Genomic DNA, 25770 nt, shown 5'->3' on the forward strand with positions numbered 1-25770 from the left:
AACTGCAAGAGGAGTTCCCGTCGTGGCGCAGTGGTTAATGAATCCGACTGGGAACCATGAGGTTGTAGGTTCGGTCCCTGCCCTTGCTCAGTGGGTTAACGATCCGGCGTTGCCGTGAGCTGTGGTGTAGGTCGCAGACGCGGCTCGGATCCAGCGTTGCTGTGGCTCTGGCGTAGGCCGGTGGCTACAGCTCCAACTGGACCCCTAGCCTGGGAACCTCCACATGCCGCGGGAGCGGCCCAAAGAAATAGCAAAAACAAACAAACAAACAAACAAACAAACTGGGAGTTCCCGTCGTGGCACAGTGGTTAACGAATCTGACTAGGAACCAATGAGGTTGCGGGTTCGGTCCCTGCCCTTGCTCAGTGGGTTAACGATCCGGCGTTGCCGTGAGCTGTGGTGTAGGTTGCAGACTCGGCTCGGATCCTGCATTGCTGTGGCTCTGGCATAGGCTGGTGGCTGCAGCTCCCATTAGACCCCTAGCCTGGGAACCTCCATATGCCGCAGGAGCGGCCCAAGAAATAGCAAAAAGACAAAAAAAAAAAAAAAAAACTGCAAAAAAAAGACCAAGAGAAAGAAGAAACCTCTAGAAGAAAGAGATGTACATATAACGACCTATTGAGATGCATAGGCCTTATGTACATCTTGATTTTAACAAACTGTTTAAAAAATTACAATTACAGAAATTTGAACATGGACTAGATATATGACAGTAAGGAATTACTGTTAATTTGGGGGTGGAATAATGGTATTATGACTGTATTTCATAAGTCCTTATCTTGTACAGATTAATACTGAAAATGTATGCATGATATTATATGATGCTTGAAATTTACTTTAAGATAATCCAGGAGAGGTGAAGTAGAGAAGTATAAATGAAGTAAGATGAGTTGATAATTATTGAAACTGAGTGATATGTACAATCACAGTAGGCAATAGTCTCTACTTTTACTTAAATGTTCCCATAAATTGTTTCTTTGTTTTTTAAGCCTAACACAAACCCTACATTTACCCATGATAAGGCTGTTCAGACAAACCAAACATTACATTTGTGCCATATTTTATCAACTATACTGTAATTTTAAAAATCACATTTACTTTCAGTTTTAATTATACCAAACAAGTGTGGTAACACTCATTTTCTCTTGCTAATCAGAAGCATTAGTGTCTGATTAGTTAAAAGAGAGAGAAAGAAAGAAATTCATTATTTACTTAACAAATGCAATTTAGAGGAGTTTCAAAATACATTAATTCCTGGCAGAGAAGTCATGAAAGAGGTTTATAATGGAGGGAAACCTTATAGATTGCTGATCTAATAAAACGCCTCACACTGAATTTTACTTAGTATGTGTTTGGTTCCCCAGATAGTTTGTAGGCTTCTAAAAAGCAGCAACAATGTCCTGTTCATCTTTCTTTACCCAGTATGTGAATCAATATGGGCTGGCTGAATTGCTGCAAAGGTAAAAAATGCCACAAAAAGAAGCCTTTCTGAAGCCTCTATTACCCTATCAGCAGCAAAGGGAAACTACTTATGGGCAACAAAAAGAAATCATTCTACAGTGTATCTTGGAGATGCATCAACCCAAATACCACCAGAAAGCATTCAACTCCGAAATGAAAATATAAAATAAGTTGCAGTGCATACTGAAATGGGACAAAGTAATAGGGGTCTGCTCTGCTGGGCAATATAAATTCTAGAAAAAGGAAACTTGCCAAGTTATTACAGTTTCTCTAGTCCTGTATGGCAGCAAGAGTCCATTAACTAGTCACTCTTAACTACCTGGAAGTCAGATCGCAAAAGAAGAAAGGATGTCATGAAGTAGGGCAGACATGCACTTTCTTTTGTCCTTTTTCTGGATTCACCAAACATTAGATCTTGTCATCGCTAAGTAGATTTTTCATTTGGATGATCTTAAACCAGCTGTCAAATTTAAGAGTGACAGTTCTCATTATAAATGAATACATTTATTTTCAAGTATAAATATAAGTCTGAACAGCAAGAGCCACTTTGTCTAGAGCCTGATCACACCCAAATGAACGACCAAGATGTTCCGGATATATAGAAGTGGAAAATTCCACCATGGAACAAGAATCCAGAGATTCAGATATCAACTTTCTTATCTGCAATGCTCGAATCATGTTCACAAAGTTTTGCCAAACCACAGCCTGTTATCTAATGCAGTAATGAATCAAAATTGTCCAAAGATGGCCCCGTAAATTATAACACCCATTATATTTTCTTGTATTTATGATGTTTATACAGAATAATGGAATAGGACACTTTGAAATTAGCAAAACATTCTTCTCTGCTTATTTTCACTGTATGTGTTTTTGAACTTCTTCGACTAGAAGGGCAGGGGAATTTAGCCAGTTTTGCAGTACTGTTGAGGCAATAGGACAGAGGTTTACAAGTGAGCAAGCTCAGTGTGGGTCTAGATCCAGCAAGTAACTCACTGGATTACACTCCCTTCAGTGACTTACTGGATTTGGTGACTTACTGTATTACAGTCATTTTGGTAGTAACTCAGGATATTTTCAACCAAAATGAACTTCAACCTCTGGCCTTCACAGCTCTCCTAGTTCCTGGAACTGCCTCATTTTATTCTGACTATGCAGAAACAAGAAAGGGCCTCGAGCCACAGGATACTAGTGGAAGGGGTTAGAATCAATGACAAGAGTGGCCAATGGACCAAACTGTCTGATTGAGCCTTAAAATTAATGGAGAATTTGGGTGGAATGATAGGGCTTTTGTTATTCTTGTACATGCCGAGTTTTCTAACAATGAGAAATCTATTTTTAAGAATCTGTGTTTTTTCTGGATTCCCCATTGTGGCTCAGTGGAAATGAATCTGACTAGCATCCATGAGGACACAGGTTCAATCCCTGTCCTTGCTCAGTGGGTTAAGGATCTGGTGTCACCATGAGCTGTGATGTAGTTTGCAAATGCGGCTCAGATCTGGTGTTGCTGTGTCTGTGGTGTAGGCTGGCGTCTCCAGCTCTGATTCAACCCCTAGCCTGGGGACCTCCATATGCCATGGGTACTGCCTAAAAAGACAAAAAAAAAAAAAGAATCTATGTTCTTTTTTTAAATACCTGGAAAGTGAAGGGACCAGAAGAGAACATGCAGAGTAACATTAAAAGACTTCTTTGACTCCTCATTCTGAATCGTTGAGCTACTTTGGTTTCACAGACCATCTTCTGTCTTTTGTTACTCCCCCAACCTCCTTTTGACCAGCAAATCTCAGGTGACATTCAAGGTTTCCAAACTGCTGACTTAAAGTTCCCTGGACTCGCCAATGGGGCATCCATCATCATCAAGTATTATTTATTTATTACCTTCATGCTAATGGACCCTATCAAAACACCTGACTTTGTTTTTTATAGTGCCTCACAATTTACAAAAACTTCTCTATACCCTCTCTTATTTGATTTTTGATCCATTTGACAGTGCTGTGGAATTTCAGACAAAGAACCTGAGGGTGAGAACTGGAATGGGTCACCTAATTGATACTGCTCAAAAGTGGCAGATTAGGTACAAAATACAAACCCCCAGCACTAAGGAGAGTGCTTCTGCCAGCCCACTGTTTCTGCCTATATGATCCTGTTAAAATAACTTCAAAGTAGAGGAGCCATCTCTTCGTTTTTTCTCCTTAACCTAACATGATGAAAATGGATATAGCTACAAAAATACAAATTAGATAATTTTCTCTTTCTATAAATGCCCAACTTCTTATCTGATCATTGAATATGACTTCAAATTATATTTTCCCATATATTTTATAATAGATAAAATATTCCAAAATAATTGCAGACTTGGTTTGCATGGAATTAAAACAGCCATTATAGAATTATATTTAATTATTTTACATTTTACTTAGAATGTTGTGTGCAAATATATCCTAACAAATGCCGATCAGTTTAATAAACACTGTCCACACAACTGAAGTTTACAACCTTCCACAATACCTGGCAACTTTTTTTTTTTTTTGTCTTTTTAGGGCTGCACCCTCGGCACAAGGAAGTTCCCAGGCTAGGGGTCAAATCGGAGCTGTAGCTGCCAGCCTACACCACAGCCACAGCAATGCCAGGTCCCAGCCCTGTCTGCGACCTACACCACAGCTCATGGCAACACCAAATCCTTACCCCACTGAGTGAGGCCAGGGATTGAACCCGAGTCTTCATGGATACCACTGAGGCACAACAGGAACTCCTCTGGCAACTTTAATCATCACAATATCATCCCACAATCAATAAAAGGCAACCGATATCAAGTCCTCTAGAAAATTAGAGTTAAGCAAAAATACACACATACCCTCACACAGAGAGAGAGGTGTAAAGAGAGAAAATAGCCACTTGAGGTATTTGAAGGTAATCTCACCTACAGCCTGGAAATCTGCAACCTGTCCCAGGGAGCAGATCTATCTCAGGGATGATCAAAAATAGTTTATACCTATGTCTTTTCAGGAGCAGGATAGCCTTTCCAGGAGTACACCACTCCTACCTAGAGACTCCTTAGTGGAAGCAGTGCTACCTGGCAGGCAATTGCAACAACCCATAGGGCCCTTTATTACCACCTTCTTAATTAATGGTCTCTTTTCAATTCAGTAAATATTTTTTTAGGTCCTGACACTGCATCAGGCTCTGGGAATATAGAAAAATAACAGAAAGAGACCTTGCCTTCATGAAATACACTATACAGCAGAGAAGAAAAACAGTAAGGAAACAATTGGTGCAGTTCCTGCTGTGGGTTAAGAATCCAACTTCAGTGGCTCAGGTCACTGTGGAGGTTCAGGTTTGATCCCAGGTCAGCGCAGTGCATTAAAGGATCCAGTGCGGCCGTAGCTGCAGCACAGGTCACAGCTGGGGCTTGGATTCAATCCCTGGCTCAGGAACTTCCATATGCTGTGAGTATAGCCAAAAGAGGAAAAGAAAAAGAAAGAGAAACAAGGGGAATGGGACCTAACCTAATCTGAAATTTCACACATAGCTTTCCTCGTGAAGTGATATTTCATCTGACACAAAGAATGTAGTTGTACAAGTTAAAAGAGAAAAGGAATAGGAACGGCTCTCCTATTACCCAAAAACTGGGTTCACTTCTTAGTGGGTGTTGAACCAAGAGACACAGCCAAGCCAAAGGGTGAACAAACGAAGGATTTACAACCTGCAGTAAGTAAGGAGAACACCAAGTATCTTTCCCAAAGCAGTGTCTCCCCAGCAGCAAAACTGGGGAATTTTTAAGCTAAGGGTATGTGCGTCATGAAGGGGTTGAGCAGAGAATTCAGCATAGAATTGGGACAAAGACTGATAGAATCCAAGCTTTAGTTGACTGCAATCTTGAGGGTCAGAAAAGGTTAATGTGGAATTCCCTGGTGGCCTAGCAGTTAAGAATTCAGTGTTTCACTGCTGTGGCTCAGGTTCGATCCCTGGCCTGGTAAATTCCATATTCCATGGGTACAGCCCCCCACCCCAAAAAAAAAAGAGAGAGAGAAAAGGTCAACATCATCATTCCTTAGGTTCCAGTTGATCTGGTGGTTGAGGGCTGGAGGGGAATTTCAGTTTTGCAAAACAGCCCAAGAATGTGCTTCAGGCTAATCTTTACCATCGAACTGGGAGTCTTTGTGGGGGAGGGACAAATTAGGAGTTTGGGATTAACATGTACATAACTACTATATGGAAAAGAGATAGCTAACAAGGACCCACTCTATAGCACAGGGAAATCCACTCAATATTCTTTAATAACCTATGTGGGAAAAAGAATCTGAGAAAGAATGGATATATGTAAATGTATAACTAATTTATTTTACTGTACATATTAAACTAACACAACATTGTAAGTCAACCATACTCCCATAAAATTAAAAAACAAAAACCAGGGAGTTCCCATCATGGCTCAGAGGAAACGAATCTGACTAGTATCCACGAGGACACAGATTCGATCCCTGGCCTTGTTCAGTGGGTTAAGGACCCGGTGTTGCCGTGAGCTGTGGTGTGGGTTGCAGATGTGGCTCAGATCCCATGTTGCTGTGTCTGTGCTGTAGGCCACAGCTACAGCTATGATTGAACCCCTAGCCTAGGAACCTCCATATGCCATGGGTGAGGCCCTTTTTTAAAACACACACACACACAAATAAATGTGTGTTGAATGACTGTGCAGGGTAGGCATGACTGCTACAAACTCTTGGGTTGAAATGGTCCCTTCAAGGTCATTCAAATCTATCAACATAGCTCTCAAACTCTAAGCCGTCCCATAGGATTCTGAGTCGTCTAAATAAACACCTGTTTGTTCAGTGACTTTGGGCCAAATTGCAATCTTTTTTTTTTGGCAGGGCCACACCTTCGGCATATGGAAGTTCCCAGGCTAGGGGTCGAATAGGAGCTACAGCTGCCAGCCACAGCCACAGCCACAGCAATGCAGGATCCAAGCTGCATCTGCAACCTACACTGCAGATTGCAGCAAAGCCGGATACTTAACCCACTGATCGAGGCCAGGGATTGAACCTGTGTCCTCATGGATGTTAGATTAGCAAAACAGCTCTAACTACAAGCCAAAATTTGTTTGAAATGTTGTCGTATATCAATCATTTATGTAAGGTTTTTCCTCTACAGAGCCATGTTTAAGATAAAAGCTACACGCTTTAAATTATTTATTTTTTCCTCCCCAAATGTGTAAGTAAAATTGATGTTGCATTAAAAAAAAAAAAAAAAAAAACTGGAATTCTTTATAACTGACTTATTCTTTGCTATTGTTACTTCTCTTGCCTAATAACTGTTGCTTGTTCTTTTGTTCCCTTGAGATCACTAATTACTGAGACCTGTTAAAGGGCACTGTGGCCTGGCTTAGATCCCAAAATGGCTTAGGCCTAAAATGGCTTCTCTTTTGTCAAGAAAGCCATGGCTAGTCTCCCTCTCTAGCGACCCCCTACCCTATCTGCTTATAGTCCTTATCAGAAGGAATGGTATTGTGAATTCTCCAGCATGACTGGAGCTTAGAGATGCAGCTCATCCAAAGAAATGAGCAGCTGCCATGTCTCTTTCAAACCTGTGGCACACTTGAAAAGACTCTGGCAATTCTTGGCTGATCATTTCAAACACTGACCATGTGCAAAAGGTGTGGGTTAGATGGATTGAGAAAAGATTTCCTTGACATTTTATGAAACTTTACTTACATTTTTACCACATTCCGGTGGTCTTTGGGCTCTGAAGCTGTTTTTTTTAATTGGAAATAATTTGGGACTCTATCATCAAATGCAGTAGGCAGAATAATGTCTCCCTCAAAATGTCCACACCCTAGTATGTGTGAATAGGTCACCTTATAAATGGTGCGACATTTAGATATAACAAATACATATTTTAGTCTTGGTTCCTGGCCAGATCCTAAAACTCCTGTAAATTCCTAAATGATAAGCACCACCTTTTTTTTTTCTTTTTTTTTTTTGGTCCCCAGTTCCTGAAATCGCTCCAGTGATAAAGGTGAAAGAATCATCTTTTGTTATTCATAACAGGCCCTTTTCAACCACACCAGAGTTTACATTAATAACATGACTTTCAGAAAGCTTCAATGGGGGCTGTTGCCAGGGCACCCAGCCATCGATTAGAAGGCTAGAACTTTCAGGTTCACCCCCAAGGAGGTGAAAAGGCTGGAGGCTGAGTTAATCACTGATGACCAATGAGTTCATCACTTGTGCCTACATAAAAAAGCATTGATAAAAACCCTAACCAAGGGTTTCAGAGATCTTCCAGGTCAGTGACCACACTGAGGTGCTGGGAAGCTCCATGGCCCCTCCTCTATGGCTCGCTCTACGCATCTCTGCTATCTGGCGGTTCCTGAGCTGTATCTTTTTATGATAAACTGGCAATCTTAACAGCAAACTTTTCTTGAGTTCTGGGAGCCACTCTAGCAAATTACCAAACCCAAGAAGGTCATGGGAACCTCGGATTTATAACTGGTATACAAGGTGACAACCTGGGACTCTTGACTGGGGTCTGAAATGGGGAGATGGGGAGGGTAAACCTTGTGGGACTCAGACCTTAACCTGTGGGGTCTGTGCTAACTCCAAGCAGTGTTATCACTAAATTGCAGGACACCTGATACATGTCTGCAGAGCTGGAGAAGTGACTGATGTGAGAAAACTAGCCCCCACACATATCTGTTGTCAGAAGTATTGAGTTGAGGAAAATGTAGGTTTTTTTCCTTAGGCATGGCAAAAAGGACCTTGCAGATGTGATTATGGTTAAGTATCTTGAGATGAATCCTTAAAGGGAAGAACATTCCCAGCTGTGGCTGAGGTAGCTCTAACTACTGAAGAAGAGTCAGAGGCAAGGTTGCTGGCTTTGAAGAGGGGAGAATAGGCCAAAAGCCTAGGAATGCAGGTATCCGCTAGAAACTGAAAAAGGCAAGGAAACCTACTCTGCCTAAAAGCTTCCAGAAAAGAACACAGCCCTGCTGACACAGGGCTTTTAGCCCAGTGAGACCTGTGTCAGATTTCTGCCCTGTGGAATTGTAAGATAATAAACCTGTGTTGTTTTCAGTCACTAAATTTGTGATAATTTATTATGACAGCAATAGAAAATATACCAAGTCAACTTGGTTGTGTATGACACTTTAAAACAATACTTGAATCATAATGTTATTTAACTAGTTACATTCATCCCAATAAATGGTCTTGGCGCAAGATAATCACATCAAATAAAAAGCCTATTAAATAACTGCAGACGAAACGGATTAGGAGCCATGCTAGATTAAAACACTTTTTTCATTTGCTAGGAAGAAAATGAAACCATGCCATCAGGCCAGAAACTATGGAACTAATTTTATGCAAACCAACAACAGTGATTTTTCTTATATATTATGTTCTGCATGGCTCTTAGATAGTCAAGAATTCAGGGAAAACATTTAATACTCACCCTTTATACAATAAAAGGGAGACAGGTGCCAGTCACTATACTGAGCTTTTATATATATTAACTTACTGGATTTTCATACAACTCTAAAACATATGTATCATTTTGCCAAAGTTCAAAGTCTTTTAACCAAGTTCATACAGCAAATAAGTAGTAACACTAGATTAAAATCTAAGATTCTAAAGCTGGGAGTTCCCTGGTGGGCCAGTGTTTAAGGATTCAGCATTGTCACTCCTGTGTCTCAGGTTTGATCCCTAGCCCAGAAATCTGCACATGCCATGGGTGCAGTTAAAAATAAAAAATTAAGTGAAAAATGAAAACCAAAAAAGATTCTAAAGACTGTGTTCTTTCCATTCCATGATGCTATGAAAATGAAATAACTGTGGGAAGAAAGAGAGTAAGAAGGGTGCCCAGTTCCAGAATAAAGACCTCTTAATTCCTACAGCATTTGCACTGTATCCTCCTCCCCATTTTCTACCTTCTGTCTGTAGTGTTTCCATGTCTGTTGTATTTGCTTTACCAGATTACAAATGCAGAAACTGTATAATGGATATTTTTGCACTTCCTCCTTATATACATTTCCACACAATATCTAGTACTGTTACTATTATTGTTGTTACTATTGTTACCATTACTATTACTGTTGTCATTACTATTGTTATTGCTTACAGTAATAATAACAGTATCTAACACTTGGCAAACTATGTGCCAAGTAATGTTCTAACAATTTCATTGTCCTAATTCATTTAAACCTCCCAACAATCCTATCAGGTACTATTTTCATTGCTATTTATAGATAAAGAAACTGAAGGACAAGAGAGTGCTTAAATAACTTGCCCAATATCACACAGATCGTAAATGGCAGAACCTAGAGAGCAGTCCAAGCATAACCACTGTTATATTGGACGTACAATAGCCCCCTCTCCTTTATCAAGTGGCAGTCTGAAATGCAGATAGTACTGAACTCTACGTATACTATTTTTTCCTATACATACCTACCCACGATAAAGTATAATTTATAAATGAGGCACAGTAAAAGAATAACAAGAGTAACTATAATAGAATATGACAATTATAACAATAAATTGCATAAAAGTTACATGAATGTGGTCTCTTTCAAAATATCTTATGGTATAAATTTAATGCCTTGGAGTTCCTATCGTGGCTCAGTGGAAACAAACCTGACTAGCATCCATGAGGACACAGATTCAATCCCTGGCCTCACTCAGTGCATTAAGGATCTGGCGTTGCCAGGAGGTATGGTGTAGGTTGCAGACACGGCTCGGATCAAGCGTTGCTGTGGCTATGGTATGTATAGCTGTGGCTACAGCTCTGTTTTGACCCCTAGCCTGGGAACCTCCTTATGCCGCAGGTGCGGCCCTAAAAAGACAAAAGACAAACAAAAAATTTAATGCCTTTTCCATCTTAACTAAGCACTTCTCACACACTGTGGCCATAGCTTTTGCAGTTTCAGATACAACAACACTAGCACATGTTTTTTTCCCTTTTTCACAATTTCACAGATGGTCTTAACAACCTCAACAGACAATTTTATTTACGTTATACTTTTCAATTAAAGGAAACACACTATGGCTTATCTAGTTTTCTGAATTGCCAGCATCACTGCTCTTGCATGTGGGGCCATTTTTCAGTAAAATAAGGGTGACACGAAAATAGACACTGTGGATATCATAACCAAGACGGCTACTACGCAAGTAATAGGAGGGACAAAGGGAGGAGTCACATGGCAGGCAGGATGGAGCAGATGCACAGGATTTCATCACACTACTCAGAGTGCATTGATTTAGAACTTGTGAACTGTCTGTTTCTGGAATTTTCCATTTAATATTTTTGGACCTAGTTGACCAGTGTAACAAACTTGAGGATAGGTAGGGATACTACCTGCATCTATTAGGGACTCGAAAAAAACCTTTATTATCCTAACAAAACTGTGGTGGCTTATTTAAAATAACTTTGTTCCAGATGCCATACTAAGTGCTTATATATGTTGTTTCATTTAAATCTCACAAAAACTCTTTAGAGAAAGTGATTATGAGTACAACTGAACAGATGAGAAACTGCATTTGAGCTCTTCAGAGAAGTTAAGTAACTTGCCTAAGGTCAGAAAATTAGTTGTCTGTGTTTTTCCCATTCTATGCACTCCCAGATGAGAACAAAAAATAAAATATATAATATTAAGGATTATGAAAACATGCAAGGGAGATCAATTGATACAAATTACCCTGCAACTGGGCATTAACACACCCATTTGATTATATGTTCTATAATTATTTTAATAAGTGGTATTCTAATAAGAGGACATAAAATTTGTTTGTGGAGTTCCCGTCATGGCACAGCAGAAACGAATCCTGAACTGCAGTGTAGCATCGATTCGAACCCTAGCCTGGGAACCTCCACATGCCCTGGGTGCAGCCATAAAAAGCAAACAAAAAAAATTTTTTTTAATCTGTTTATAATATCCTTCTTCTGTCCTCCAATTTTTGCTTGGTATGAAACACATCCTCAACCCACTTATTCTCTTTGGACACAGGTCAGAGGAACTTTAGTCCCACCCCCCGGTGGGGGATGCAGCACTAACTGCGGGCAACACTTAGAGGATGTGGCCTCCACCTCCAGGATCCTCCCTCTCCCCGGGCTCCTGTGTGCAAGTTCTAAGAAAGGCACCAAGGGGAACGCGCTCCCAAGGTCAGGAACAGGAGCTCGAGGAGGGCCGACAAGTTAGGTGCAGGGATGGGGGATGGGGAGAGTGAGAAGGAGGGGATTAGCACTGGGTAAGGTTGTGCTGCTGTTTCAAGAGTCTAGATGGCTAGAGTTTACCGCCTTGTGACGGATGCACAGCCTTCCCTCTACCCCACCCAGTCTGGCAAAGGCACCAAGAAAACAGACTAACCCTGTTCTCAATCCGCAGCCAAGAAGCCACAGCCCATAAAATTGTAAATCCCTAATAAATACTGCCTGCCTACTGAGGCTGAGGCCAAAAAGGAAATTCTGAAGAACTTTTTTTTTTCAACCATTTGGAAAATCTAAAAGTACCTCCCTTGTGGATTACAGAAACAAAAATACAGATTTCAAAACGACGGTTTTGTTTGTTTGGTCTGTTTCTTTGGGGGTTTTTGTCTGTTTCGTGTGGTTTAAACTGTAAAATCTAATTCTCAACCAAAGACAATCAACTGGTCTGCAGTTAGAAGAATGAAATCGATAGCGACGGTAAAGCACAAATAATAAAGAGACAGGCAGAGAGAATCCCACTGTGGTTTGGGTTCCTGGCTCCAACCCCTTCTCTGCTCTTGCGGTCTGGCCCTTTAACCCTCCCTGAATTCTGTGAAGTCATAAATGCTTTTTCACCTCCGACAGTGGTAAGCTGGTTTCTCTGCTAACAATCAAACTAATATACTATTTAAACACCAAAGAGGCACCAAAAGAAAACAGGACTCTAGGTTTGAATTAGAAAGTTCCTGGGGACCTGGCCTGGAAGGGAAACGGCGGCGTAAGAGAGATTTCCTGTGAGTCACGTTAACCTTTCAACACTCCACAGGCCTCAAACGAGAAAAACTCACTCCCCTCCTTAATCTGATTCATTTGCTCCTAATCTACACCTGCCAACTCTCAGCTGCTCACAACCTTTTCAACTGAACCACCACTATCAGGCAAGAAGTCAATGAGCATTCGTGGGGAACCTCATAAAAGCCCCATTTTTTTCAACTCTCAGATAGTATTTTTAAAATCCATGTAAACAGCACTGTGTATAAAGACACCATTTAACATAAAAGTAATGGCAAAAGATGGGTATTTCACAGGTAATATGGGTATTTCAAAAGTAGAAACAAGGCCAAGGAATATACACAGAGACACAACTTCATTAGTGATCAGGGATATGCAAATTAAGAGAGATTCTTTTACATTCAACTGTCAAAAATTTTTAAATCTGATAATATCAAGTGTTAGAAAGAATATTTGTTTCATAGGATTTCTCATACTCAGCTGATGGGAGTATAAATTGATACAATTACTTTGGAAAAAGTTTGGCATTGAGTTATGAAGTCGAACAATCGCATACCCTATAATCCAGCAATTCTTCTCCTAGGTGTATGACGTGTGCATGTGTGTGTATTTAAGAAGCTCTTACACGTGATCAATAGGTGACATGTAGAAGAAAGTTCCTAGAAGTCATGTTCACTATGGCAAAAACTTAGAAAGAAGGCTAAATGCTCATCAACAGAATGAACGAATGGAGTGTGGTATATTCACAGGAAATATTATATAGAGCCAAAGGGAATGTTTTGCAGTATCAGACAACAACATAGATGAATCTTAGCAACCTGATATAGGAAGGGTAAATAAATTTGAACAGATTATACAGAACATGATATATCTTTTAAAAAGTAAAAAAAAAAAAAAGACAATAATAGTAAATACTTTTTAGAAATACACACAAGTACAAAATTATGTATAAAAGTGAGAGAAATACACGCAAGAACAAAATTATGTATAAAAGTGAGAGAATAGTAAATACTTTTTAGAAATACACACAAGTACAAAATTATGTATAAAAGTGAGAGAAAGGGGGAGTTTCCATTGTGGCTCAGCAGGTTAAGAAAGCAACATTGTCACTGTGAGGGTGCCAGTTCAAATCCTGGCTTGGCTCAGTGAGTTAAGCAAGGATTCAACGTTGCTTCAAGCTGTAAAGGTTTCAGAAGTGGCTCAGATCCAGTGTTGCCACGGCTGCAGTGTAAGCCTGCAGCTGCAGCTCGATTCAACCCTGACCTGTATGTCACAGGTGTGGCCATAAAAAGAAAAGAAGAGAGAGAGCAAGGGATTGGTGAAAGGAGAATTCAGGATGATGGTTATCTCTAGCTGGGCAAGAAGGGAGCTAGAAGAGGGGACGACCACTAAGTAGATGAGGATTACCACCACAATTCCAGTTTTAGGGCTGGTGGTGGGTATATGGGAATTTATTGCATTAAAAAACTAACCATTCATGGGCCAACAATGAAAGAGTGCCACGAGCCAGGGATTATGATTAATCCACTTCCATGCAACTGGAATCTAAAAAATAAATGATGCTCCGGGAAAAGCATTATACTCAACCTGTGACTTTATATACTCTCTGGCAGCCCTGGGGACACAACGGCTGAGAACAAAAACCCAGGGGGGAAACTGTCCAAGGCCTGTTTTTTCTGTTCTCTGCCCAGCTCACAGGAGGCAGGGTCACTAAAGTGGTTAGGAGCACAGGCTCTGCGCCAGACTGATTTGGAGGAGGAGACGAAACCTGGATGCTTTCCTTACTACTCTGTGACTAATCCTGTTGGGAAAAAAGACTTAACCTCTCAGATCCTCAGCTTCCAAAAGTGTCCAATGGGGAATGGAGCCAGCAACAACAGTATGATACTTAAGAGTATTACTGTAAGGGTTACAGGAGTTAATCCACATGAGGTCCTGGAATAGTGAGGGTGTTTGAGGTACTTTAAGTAAAATTTACTCAACGAAGACTGGCTTTTATTATTACTTTTATCTCTGGTTTGATACCACAATGAAAAGCTTAAATATTCGGAGTTCCCGTCATGGCTCAGTGGTTGACGAATCCGACGAGGAACCATGGGGTTGCAGGTTCGATCCCTGACCTTGCTCAGTGGGTTGAGGATCTGGCATTGCCGTGAGCTGTGGTGTAGGTTGCAGACACGACAGATCTGGCGTTGCTGTGGCTGTGGTGTAGGCCAGCAGCTACAACTCTGATTGGACCCCTAGCCTGGGAACCTCCACATGCCTCGGGAGTGGCCCAAGAAAAGGCAAAAGACAAAAAAAAAAAAAAAAAGCTTAAATATTCTTCTAAATACCCTGTTGCACAATAATTCTGAGAAGCTCTAAATCACACAACACAGTTATTACTAGCCTAAGCACTCAGTTGAAGAAACTGAGTCAGTATATTCTTTAAATACTCTGGTTTCCGAGGAATGACTAGAGAGATGTTTGGAACACAAATGTGGTTTTTCATGGAATCTTTCTCTGCATCATTAACATAAATAACTACGTTTTGGAACATAGCACTTTATTTGATGACTTTAATTAACAGAGATTCCTGTATGGGATTGGCATATGCACACTGTGGTATATGGAACGGGGAACTGCTGTCTAGCACAGGGGACTTGGCCCAATAAGTCTGTGATAACCTACATGTGAAAAGAATCTGAAAAGGAAGGGAGATGTGTACATGCATAGCTGAAACTTTGTTTTATAGCAGAAATTATCACAACATTGTAGATCAGCTATAATTCAGTAAAATTTTTAAAAATAAAAAAATTTAAAAAAAGACTCCTGTAACCATCAAAAAAGTCCCCCAAATCTGTAGAATTAGTTTTTATAACTTATTAAAATGAAAAACATTTTTTTTTCAGATTTGAAAAGCATTTAATTTCAATGAACAGCATTTTATTCCTTGACAATACCCTCAAAAGAAAATACATTAATATATTTTTTTCATTTTGCATTTTTTTTTTTTTAAAACATTTAAATCTTTAAACAGGGCCTATTTATACTTTACCTACAAGCAATTCGAAGAAACTGGGTTACCTGGTTTTTATAGTGTTAATAGGTTAGCAATCATAATTTAGAAAGAACGTAGGCTTTTAGAGATATGCTCAGTAACAGAAAAAAAATCACATGTGATAACTGTGAAAAAAAGTCAGAAAAAATAAGACAAAAAATTAAATGGCCCTGAGCAGATTACTACCATGCAGCAGAATAAAATTCATAATGATGATCCTGAGTCATGAAGAAAAGGTATGTTAAATGCACTATGCTTACTAGGCAAGTAGCCTCATATATAAATTTTAAATATACCATAAAGACTTCTAAATAATGGGATTTTTTTTTTCCTGGTAAAATATCCAGGATTATTTGCAAATGGACCCACTAAATAATTCAATGAGTAGTCCTACCCTAGAAAGTTGTTTGATACAAACCAATTAGATGTTGAAGAACTGTTGCACAAAATTATGAATAAATTAACTAGCAGAAGTAACTAATCCATTACATGAACAGCACCACTTAGTTGGATTTTTTTTTTTTTTTTGTCTTTTCAGGGCTGCAACTGCAACATATGGAAATTCCCAGGCTAGGGTCAAATCAGAGCTGCAGCTGCCGGCCTACAGCAACGTGGGATCTGAGCCGCAGCTGTGACCTACACTGCAGATCACCACAATGCCCACTGAGCAAGGCCAGGAATGGAAACTGCATCCTCATGGATACTAGTTGGGTTTGTTACTACTGAATCAAAACAGCAACTCCTGGATTTAAAAGTAAATTTTAATACTTTAAGAGTGAGTTGAGGAAGTTCCCCACTGTGGCGCAGGAGAACAATCAAATTTGTAGAGACAGAAAGTAGAATGGTGGTTACCAAGGGCTGAGGGGGGAGGGGGATTTCCCAACTTGCCCCCATAAAGGACCCTGAGGAACCTCCAGGAAACCCAAGAGCTCTAGCAGTTTGCAAATCACTGGCACAGGTGATGGGAGGAAGACAAAAGGTTGCAGCCTGATCATAGCTGGTCTGGTTTGGAATCAAATGAAACTATCTCTACCCTGCCTCTTACCAGCCATGTGCCCTCAAGCAAGTTATTTATCTGATCTCAAAGGTACTAAAAAACATTTTTATAAGGACTGTTGAAATGTTAATATGATGCCTTGATAGGGGGTAAATTCTCACTTGATGGCAGATACCGATACCCTTTGGTTTTACTTGGCTCAATCTGGTTCCTTTGTAATGAGATGACTGGGGTAGGTGGAGGCATGAATGGAAGCTACAACAAGACTCCAAGTAATGATGAAGGCCTGAACTGAAGTCGTGACAATAGGGATTGGAGGGGGGGGTGGATCCTTGCTGTCAAAATGGGAAAAATATAAGCACAGGTGGCCATCTCATATTCCTCCAAACCAACCTGAAGAAAAGAGCACAGATAAGGAAGAATAACTCAAAGTTGTCCACAACGGGTCAGGGGGAGGGAGGGCACTATACTCTGGAGCAGAGAATAGCCAGAGGCCAAATGGAAGGCTTTTAAAGTCCACCCTCACCACTCCCTTGCAATGCAGTACTGCCAGTCCCTTTAACAACTCCCTGCAGTATTGAGAAGCTCCTGCAAAGGATCAGCCAGGAACCGTTCCTTCACCTACCCTCTCCAAGCTCCTAAGGCCGCAACCTAGAGAGACTGCCGCTTCCTTCTTCCAGAGCAGCTGATGACAAAGCCATGGTCACAGAATAGCCTAATGGAGGGGCACCGACCAACAGCAATCAACACTGGTTCTGTAATGCCCAAAGGTTCCCTGTTCTGGGATTCATCCCCTCCCTCCTACTTAAAGTCCCCTGGGGAGACTTGGACCCCAGCCAGGCCATTGGCTCTTCCCCACTAAACGAGGTGACAGTGTTGTCCATGGCTGCGAGTCAGAAACTGAGTGTCCATCCCTGGAGGACAGTGGAAACACATATACTCTGCAGTAGGTAGCTAGAAACCGTGCACTAGGCCAGTGCTTCTCACCCAGAGGTGATATTGTTCCTCAGGAGACATTCAACAATGTCTGAAAAGATTTTTGCCTGTCACAACTCAGGGTGGGGGGGTGCCCTCCTGGCCTCTAGAGGCTGGAGGCCAGGGATGCCGCCACACCCTGTAGTTTACAGGCCAGCCCCCAAAGCAAAGAATTATTGACCCAGAATGGCACTAAGGCTGAGACTGAGAAACACTGGACTAGATAAACAAAACATGACTGGATAATAAACATATAGTGCTGAACAAAAATTTATTTTTTGTTTTATGGCCGCACCTGCAGCATACGGAAGTCCCCAGGCTACGGGGTCAAATCAGAGCTTCGGGCCTATGCCACAGTCACAGCTTCGGGCCTATGCCACCAGATCCACGCCACATCTGTGAATTATGCCACAGCTGCAGTAACACCGGATCCTTAACCCACTAAGTGAGGCCAAGAATCAAACCCACATCCTCAAAGAGATTATGTTGGGTTCTTAACCCAGTGAGCCACAACAGGAACTCGTAGAAATTTTTTTAAAAAGAGATGTGATTATAAAATTTCTATTTGGAATTAAGGATTCATTTAGTTAATCATCCAATATTAACTGTGTATTTATTTGCAAGGTAGGCACCACGCTTGGCAGAGAATACAATAATGACCAAAAGGAGATTGGATTCCTCACCTCCTGAAGTCTAGTAGAACAGGCAGATGTTAATTAAATAATCTTACAAATTAAAGAGGGAAGGGGGGGAGATATTTTGGAGACCGGTGGGATCCAGAGTTCCCTAATCCCCCACTTGCAAAGGCCACAAAAGGTCCTTCAACTTACATCTTTGCTTAAAAACACAACAGAACAATACCCTTCAGCAGGGCTATATACCAACTTAGGATTGTGTTGCACACACACTAAGTGCTCAATAGATGTCTACTGAATGAACAGATGAAGGCTAAACATCACTAAATGACTCTTTCAGAAGTTTCTGGACCTTAACCTTTGAAATGAGGAAACCAAACAAAAAAAACCGAAGGGCTAGGCCCTTTACTAGACCGTAACAAGAAGTACACTGACCATCTACTACCGTTCATTGCTCCTCAAAACCGTGCCCTCCTCACACCAAGCTACTTGCAGTTCCTTGAGCAAAACACTCTGGCACCTCTGTGCCTAAACTGTCCTTCCTCACCTAGTCCACCTGGAAAATTCATTCATGCTTTAAATTCCCAATCACCTTCTCTGTCGAGCTCCCCAACCCTACCTCACCCTGGTGGACTTCACCTCTGGCCTCTTCCATCTGTATTTTGTGCTCATCTGTACAGCACTTATCATAACTTCTTACCATCATCTAATGATGAGCTCTCTTGGGAACAGGAACTACATCCTATTCATCTTTACAGCCCAGAGACTAGTCTAGAAACCTAGAGCACCACAGATGCTCAAGGTTTGTCACATGAAAGAATGACTGAATGAACACATGTCCTGCACTGTGCTACCAAAAAAAGGAGGGTTAAAATCTATACCCTCAAAGAGCTTACCATCTATTTGATGGGAAAAGAATATGGGAAAGAATAATTAATAATTTTTGCTAGAGATATAAACTCAATAGTCATTACAAGAAACATAATTTTTTCATATTTGCATTAGAGTATATGTGTTAGAATGTAAATTGCTAGATGGTAAATATACAGTTATTTAAATATCCTCTCAAGTATTCCTGGAAATCCATATCCTCCTATCATAGCATTTGTCATTTAAGTTGATAGCAATAAATGACAAAAGCCAAAATTACAAGCAGACTCCACTTGGAAACCTAGAGTGCTAGTTATCACAAATGCCTGGCATGCAGTAGGTCCTCAATAGAACTTTACTGAATGAGTGACCTGATATTCTTATCCTAGAGCAAAGTAACCTGTCCACTACTGAGGCCCACTGCTGAGGATATACTCAGGAGCTGGGGTTACCTAGAATATGTCCTTCTCATAATGAACACAGAACCAGCTCAAGGCCCTAAACTTTCCCCTGTTGTTTAGTACACACTTCCTAAAAGAGCTATTATTGCCCCCTTTTGGTAAAAGGTGTGGAAAACAGCTGTGTGGTCACAAACTATCCCTTTATCTTCTGTCCACACAGATGATAACACATCTATCTCCTCACCAACCTCTCTCAACCCCTTGTAGTTCCCCGGCCATCATTAGGAATTCATACAATGAAACTCAAATTTAAGGGATGAATTTTAATACTAAGAGTTTAAAATACTGAATATAAGGAGTACTGGATATCTAGTAAACTGCATTTTTTTTTTTTTTGATTGCTACGTCAGACAAGGAGAAACTGCAAAAAAAAAAAAAAAAAATTCATGTCTGGACAGTTGCCAAAAGAAGGGCTAAAAACCTTGATGAACAAAAGAGCTCTGCCAACCAAAAAAAAAGCTCCAGCCCAAGACCCTCAGAATAAAGATCAATGAAGGGTAGAGTGTACAGAGTATGGCAGAATAGAAAGGAAGCCTCAAGAACATTTGTCATCCCTCATTCATTCATTTATGGGGTGGTAGGAAATACAAAAATTTAAAAGACTCGATTCCTGCTGTTAAAGACTTCATCAGGAATGTAAGATGCCCATAAATAGCTATCACACAGGAAGAAAGTGAAAATCCATTAGGGAGGTACACAAAAAGTGTGTCCAGACACAGAAAAATCTCATATCTAGGAAGCTATTAGATAGTCCTGACTGGTATTCCTGGTAAAACATATCAGACTTTGATAATATTAGTACATTAGGAGAAAAAAAAAATTGTTGCTAATCCTTGCTAAACTGACCTGCCATATAATCTGCCCCATCATCTGCCCCATTATCAGGGCTGCTGTCCTCGCCTGGAGCAACACCACATCCTCCAGTCACCCGGGAATGAAGAGCTGACAAGGGGTGTGAACTAACCCCCACAGAGTAGTACCATGAACGCCTGTGCAGTCAGCCACTTAATCCTCACAATAGCCCTACAAGGTACCCACTCTTATTATACTCATTCTACAAGTAAGAAAACTGAGGCACAGAGAAGTTAAGCGAGTTGCCCAAAGGTCACCCAGCTGCTAAGTGAAACAATTATGATTTGAATCCAGAATCTGTACCCTTAGTCATTACACTACACTGCCTCCCAGCTGAGAATTTATGGTTAAATTTATCAGAAATACTGCATATAGCTGGATAATACAAGATAATTTTTGGCCAACTTTCCCCTGCTGTTTAAAACTATACTTACTTACATGATAAAAATACATACAGTTATTGATCTATTTGAAAATGATATGGCTTTTTAAGACAGTTTTCATAACTTTTAAGGGAAAATTCGCTTCGTTAATAAAAATAAAAAAAAATAAAAAAAACCCACAAATGCCTGTTTCATGAGGTGCCAGTGGCCAAGGAGTAGTTAAGGTCAGTTTAGACTGGGGCTGGCAGGCATCACCCTTTACAGGTCACTGCATGGCCTTGGGGAAATTGCTTAGCCTTCTTTGTTTCTTCATCTGCAAAGTAGGATTAACAATAGTACCATCTCATAAAGTGCTAAGGATTACCTGATATTACCCATATAAACTGCTAAGCACGGTACTTGATACAATGAATGCTCAATAAACGCTGGTTTTCATTATTCAGGTCCTGAGTTATCTGTCTCTCCAGGATGCAAGTTGTCCAGTAACCAAAGAAATACTTTCCCCATCCCTGAGTCGCTGCCAACCCCCTGAGCACATTTCTGTTTCCCACAGAGCACCGTGACAACGTGAGCAGGCTTCCCTGGACCCCGGCTCCGAAAGTGGCTATGCCGCCTCGCTCAGCCTGGGGAAGGAGGCAGGCTGTGGACCACCTCTGGCGGCACCACAAAACTCAAACCAGATTTCTCACTTGGGTGAACTCAACTGCTAGTGGAGGCTCACCCGCCCAGCCTAACGCGCTCGGCAGCGGAGGAACGCGGGCGCCGGCCCAGGAAGGGAAGCTCGCCCATCTAGCAAGCGTACACAGCATCCGCGGGCCTTCCCCGCTGGGAGGCCACCTGGGACCGACCTGACAATACCAACAAAGTGAATTCACCTCAAATCCTGTGAAATACGTTCCCGGGGTTTCTAAGAGGAGACAAGGGAGGGGCGCCGAGCGCTTGGTAAAGAACGACGTCCCTGACGCACATGTTGAGCCGCCAGCACCAGCTCCGGAGTCCGTGCAACCCGCCACGTGCAAGCCCGGGTGCTCCCGCCGCCCCCACCCTCCGCCCCCCTCTCCCAGCTCACCAGGTGAAGAGGCCCCCACTCACCAGGTGAAAAGCGCGCCCCGGATCCTGCGGAGCAGGCTGATGGGCGCGCCCTCCGCTGCCTGCGCGGGCGGCCGTGGGGCGCTGGGTCCCGCCGGCGAGGCGGCCTCCATGGGAGCCCCGCGTCTCCGGCGCCCGGAACCCCTCAAAGTGCCGGGTCCGGAAGACGGGAGGCGGCGCCTCCGCTGCCGGTGTGGGCTCGGCTCGGCCGGCTCGCCCTGCGCCCGCGCTCGCTCTCGTCCCCGCGCCCCTCGGCCGGCGGCTCCTGCTTCGGCCAATCATGAGCCGCGCAGCCCCCGGGGCCGACTACATCTGCGGATACAACCTGGCACCTCCGGAGCCAGGAGTTGGAGGAGAAATGCCCTTTTCCTCTTCGTCTTGGCAGTGGGGCTTCTGCGTAGGGTGAGGAGACACCCAAGAGGCGGTTCAGGTTCTTACGGTTCCTTATCTAAAATCAGCACCTGAGGTGAATCGAGGTTATGCCACCAGAAAAGCAATGACCTTTGTTAACTGGGGAGGACCGACTGACCCCTCCTTGGACCTAGTCTCCCTCCCTCTGACTATCGTAAAAGGTATTTCCTATAGTTCTGTTTCTTTTCTTCCCTACCTTTCCTGTCCTTAAAGGATCCTGGAAACATGTTCCTGTGGTGTCTCCTCCTTAAGGACGTGTTCGGTTTGCCTTTCGATGCAGAGATGTCTCTGAGGTGCCATTGAAGGGGCGATTCCAACCCGTAGGCCACCCTTCTGAGGCTTGTGTGGACTTAAGAGAGACTAGGAACTGGGGTCTGGAAGTTCCTGGATCACTGACAGAAGGACGTGGGTGGGTCTGGTAGACTCCTGCTTCTAAAGAGGAGGAGGTCAAGAAGACAAAAGAAAAGGTGTTCAGACCCCCCCACCCCACCCCCGACCACCTCCTTCCGTGCAAGGTCTGAGGGGCGGGGGAGGTGGCAGGTTGGGTAGCTTTAAGAACCCCAAGTTTAGGAGCTACAGAAACCCCAAAGTTTAAGTGAAATGATTTTTTTTTTAATTACGTGAGATAGGGAAATACTGAAAACTAAAACCATGGTCATTCATAGAGGGATGACTGAAATATTATGGTACAATCATATCGCGAAAGGAGGACATTAAAAAGAATGGAAAAGAGCTATACCCGAACTTGGAAGGATTTTTTCTAGCTATTTTGAGTGACAAAAATAAGACGCAGGAGTTCCCTCCTTGGTGGCTCAGCAGGTTGAGGATAGGACATTGTCACTGCTGTGGTGTGGGTTCGATCCCGAGCTCTGGAACTTTCGTATGCCAGTAGTCCAGGTCAAAAAAATAGTAAGATGCAAACAGTACATTTAGTATGACCTCATTTTTGTCAAGCAAACAGCCCATTAAACTTTACATTGACAATGCTGAATTTTACCTGAGCCCTGTGCTCAGGGAGGAAAACGGTGGTTAAGAAACCTCCCACTCTTTTGCATATTGCAAAGAAATGCCCTTCCCCACATGACTTAGATCTAAGTTTCTTTTTGACCTAGGTCAAGGCCAGATAGACCCTCCAACTTCCCATCTTTTGCCTCATTATTGGTGGAACTGAGTGTGCCCGCTCACCAATCAGAGCAAAATCTTGTTTACCACACTGGTTAAACTATCATCCTCCAGGCCTGGGAACTTTCGCCTACTTTTACCTACCTCAACCAGAGTCAGCTGTGTAACCCTCATTAATAGGACCCTCTGAGAATGCCGTTGCCTACGGGAAAACATTCTCTAATCTACTATCCGGTCAAGCCACCCCTTTTTTCTTTCTTTCTTTCTTTTTTTTTTTTTTTCTGTCTTTTAGGGCTGCATCAGAGGCATATGGAGGTTCCCAGGCTAGGGGTCGAATCGGAACTGTAGCCGCTAGCCTACACTACAGCCACAGCAATGCAGGAGCTGAGCTGCGTCTGAGACCTACACCACAGCTCACAGCAATGCCAGATCCTTAACACACTGAGTGAGACCAGGGATCGAACCCACATCCTCATGGATGCTAGTCAGGTTCGTTAACCACTGAGCCACAATGGGAACTCCAGTTATGCCACCCTTTCATTCCACTTCCCTCCAGTCAGGGAACAGTTCCCCCTCCAGTTGCAAGAACATCCCCTTATACCCACCCAACCCCACAACAATCCATTCAAATAAAGTCTCTCCTAAATTAGATTTTTTTCTCTCTCCTCACCCCCCTCCCCCCGGCCCAGCAACTAGCAGAATTTACGAGGGCCAGAGAGGGAACCCTCACCACAGCAGCCACTCCAGCCACAGCAACAACAATGCCAGATCCTTAACCCCCTGAGCCATCAGGGAATGTCCAGATTTGTTTTTTATTTGACAATATGTATATGGTTATGCGAGCATGGAGAAAAGTGTAGGATACATGTTATCAAAAGTAACCTTTAAAAACTTAAGGAATGCAGAAAGAAGAAAAAGAAAACTATAAAAAAAAATTCCACAAGTTCCCTTTGTGGTGCAGCAAAAACGAATCCAACTAGTGTCCATGAGGATTCAGGTTGGATCCCTGGCCTCGATAAGTGGATTGGGGATCTGGCATTGCCGTAAGCTGTGGTGCAGTTCGCAGATGTGGCTTGGATCCCAAGTTGCTGTGGCGTAGCTCTGATTCAACTCCTAGCCTGGAAACCTCCGTATGCCATGAGTGTGGCCCTAAGAGGCAAAAAATTAAAAAATTTAAAAACTCCAGCATGGGAGATCTGGTGGTACAGCAGGAGGTTAAGGATCCTGCATTGTCACTGCAGGGGCACAGGTTCCATCCCTGGCTCAGGAACAGGAACTCCCGCATGACAAAAACGAAAATAAAAACCTCCAGCATGTATGATATAGTCCTTTTCATATAAAAATGTGTGTTTTATTGAAATACATGAGATTTGGAGTTCCCGTCGTGGCACAGTGGTTAACGAATCCGACTAGGAACCTTGAGGTTGTGGATTCGGTCCCTGCCCTTGCTCAGTGGATTAAGGATCCAGCGTTGCCGTGAGCTGTGGTGTAGGTTGCAGATGCGGCTTGGGTCCTGAGTTGCTGTGGCTCTGGCGTAGGCTGGTGGCTACAGCTCCGATTCGACCCCTAGCCTGGGAACCTCCATATGCCGCGAGAGCGGCTCAAAGAAATAGCAAAAAAAAAAAAAAAAAGAAATACATGAGATTAAAAGGTGGGTTTAGATGTTGTGGCAGGCTGAATAATGCAACCCCCCCCCCCCAAAAAAAAATCCAGTTGCTAATTCCTAAAACCTGAAATGTTACTTTATATAAAGGGACTTTATAGATGTGATTAAATTACAAGATGGGAAGATTATCCTGAATTATCTGGTGGACAATAATGTAGTCACGGTGGGTGTCCTTATAAGAGGGAAGTAGAAGGGAGATTAACAGCAGAAGAGAAGGTGATAAGATGATGGAAGCACAGATTGGAGTGATGTACTTTGAAGATGGAGGAGGCTCCACAAGCCAAGGAAAGAAGGCAGCTGCTTGGAGGCTTAGCGCCTGGAGAAGGAAGTAACCCCCCTGAAAGCCTTGCTAGAGCCCAGTACTACTCATTGTGGACTTTGACCTCGAGAACTGTAAGAGAATAGATTCCTCTGTATGTATGTGTGTGTGTGTTGGGGTGAAGTGTGAGGGGAGTTGTTTGTTTTTTTCTTTTTTCGGCATATGGAAGTTCCCAGGCTTGAGTTTAAATGGGAGCTGCAGCTGCTGCTGGCCTACACCACAGCCAAAGCAACACCAGATCCAAGCCCAGCAGCTTGCAGCAATGCTGGATCCTTAACCTGCTGAACAAAGCCAGGGATCAAACCCCATCCTCATGGGTACTAGGTGGATCCTTAACCCACTGAGCCACAATGGGAACTCCAGATTTTTGTTATTTTTAAGCCACTAAATTGGTTGAAATTTGTTACAGCAGCCATAAGAAACAAATGCAGATGTTTATACACTAACTTGTAAGAGATCATGATGTACTGTTAAGTGAAAAAAGCAAGTTGCAGAGTTGCAGAATAATTGTATGATTCTATTTTAGT

At 42.3% G+C, this 25770-nt stretch overlaps 1 protein-coding gene across 2 annotated transcripts in view; it reads right to left on the reverse strand.

Annotated features, from left to right (window-relative positions):
- SLC35F2 (solute carrier family 35 member F2) overlaps nucleotides 1–22132 on the reverse strand; it is a 53466-nt gene extending 31334 nt beyond the window's left edge. The window contains exon 1 of one of the 2 annotated variants that reach the window (XM_047753453.1): nucleotides 21729–22132. In XM_047753453.1, the coding sequence (XP_047609409.1) occupies nucleotides 21729–21838 (110 nt within the window). In that variant the 5' untranslated portion in view covers nucleotides 21839–22132. Of the gene's footprint in view, nucleotides 1–21511; nucleotides 21530–21728 lie in introns of those variants that run through there. The other variant, XM_047753454.1, reaches the window with a different exon arrangement.
- Between the last annotated feature and the right edge of the window lie 3638 nt (nucleotides 22133–25770).

The sequence above is a fragment of the Phacochoerus africanus genome, chromosome 11 (genome assembly GCF_016906955.1).
Source record: "Phacochoerus africanus isolate WHEZ1 chromosome 11, ROS_Pafr_v1, whole genome shotgun sequence".
NCBI classification, from domain to species: domain Eukaryota; kingdom Metazoa; phylum Chordata; class Mammalia; order Artiodactyla; family Suidae; genus Phacochoerus; species Phacochoerus africanus.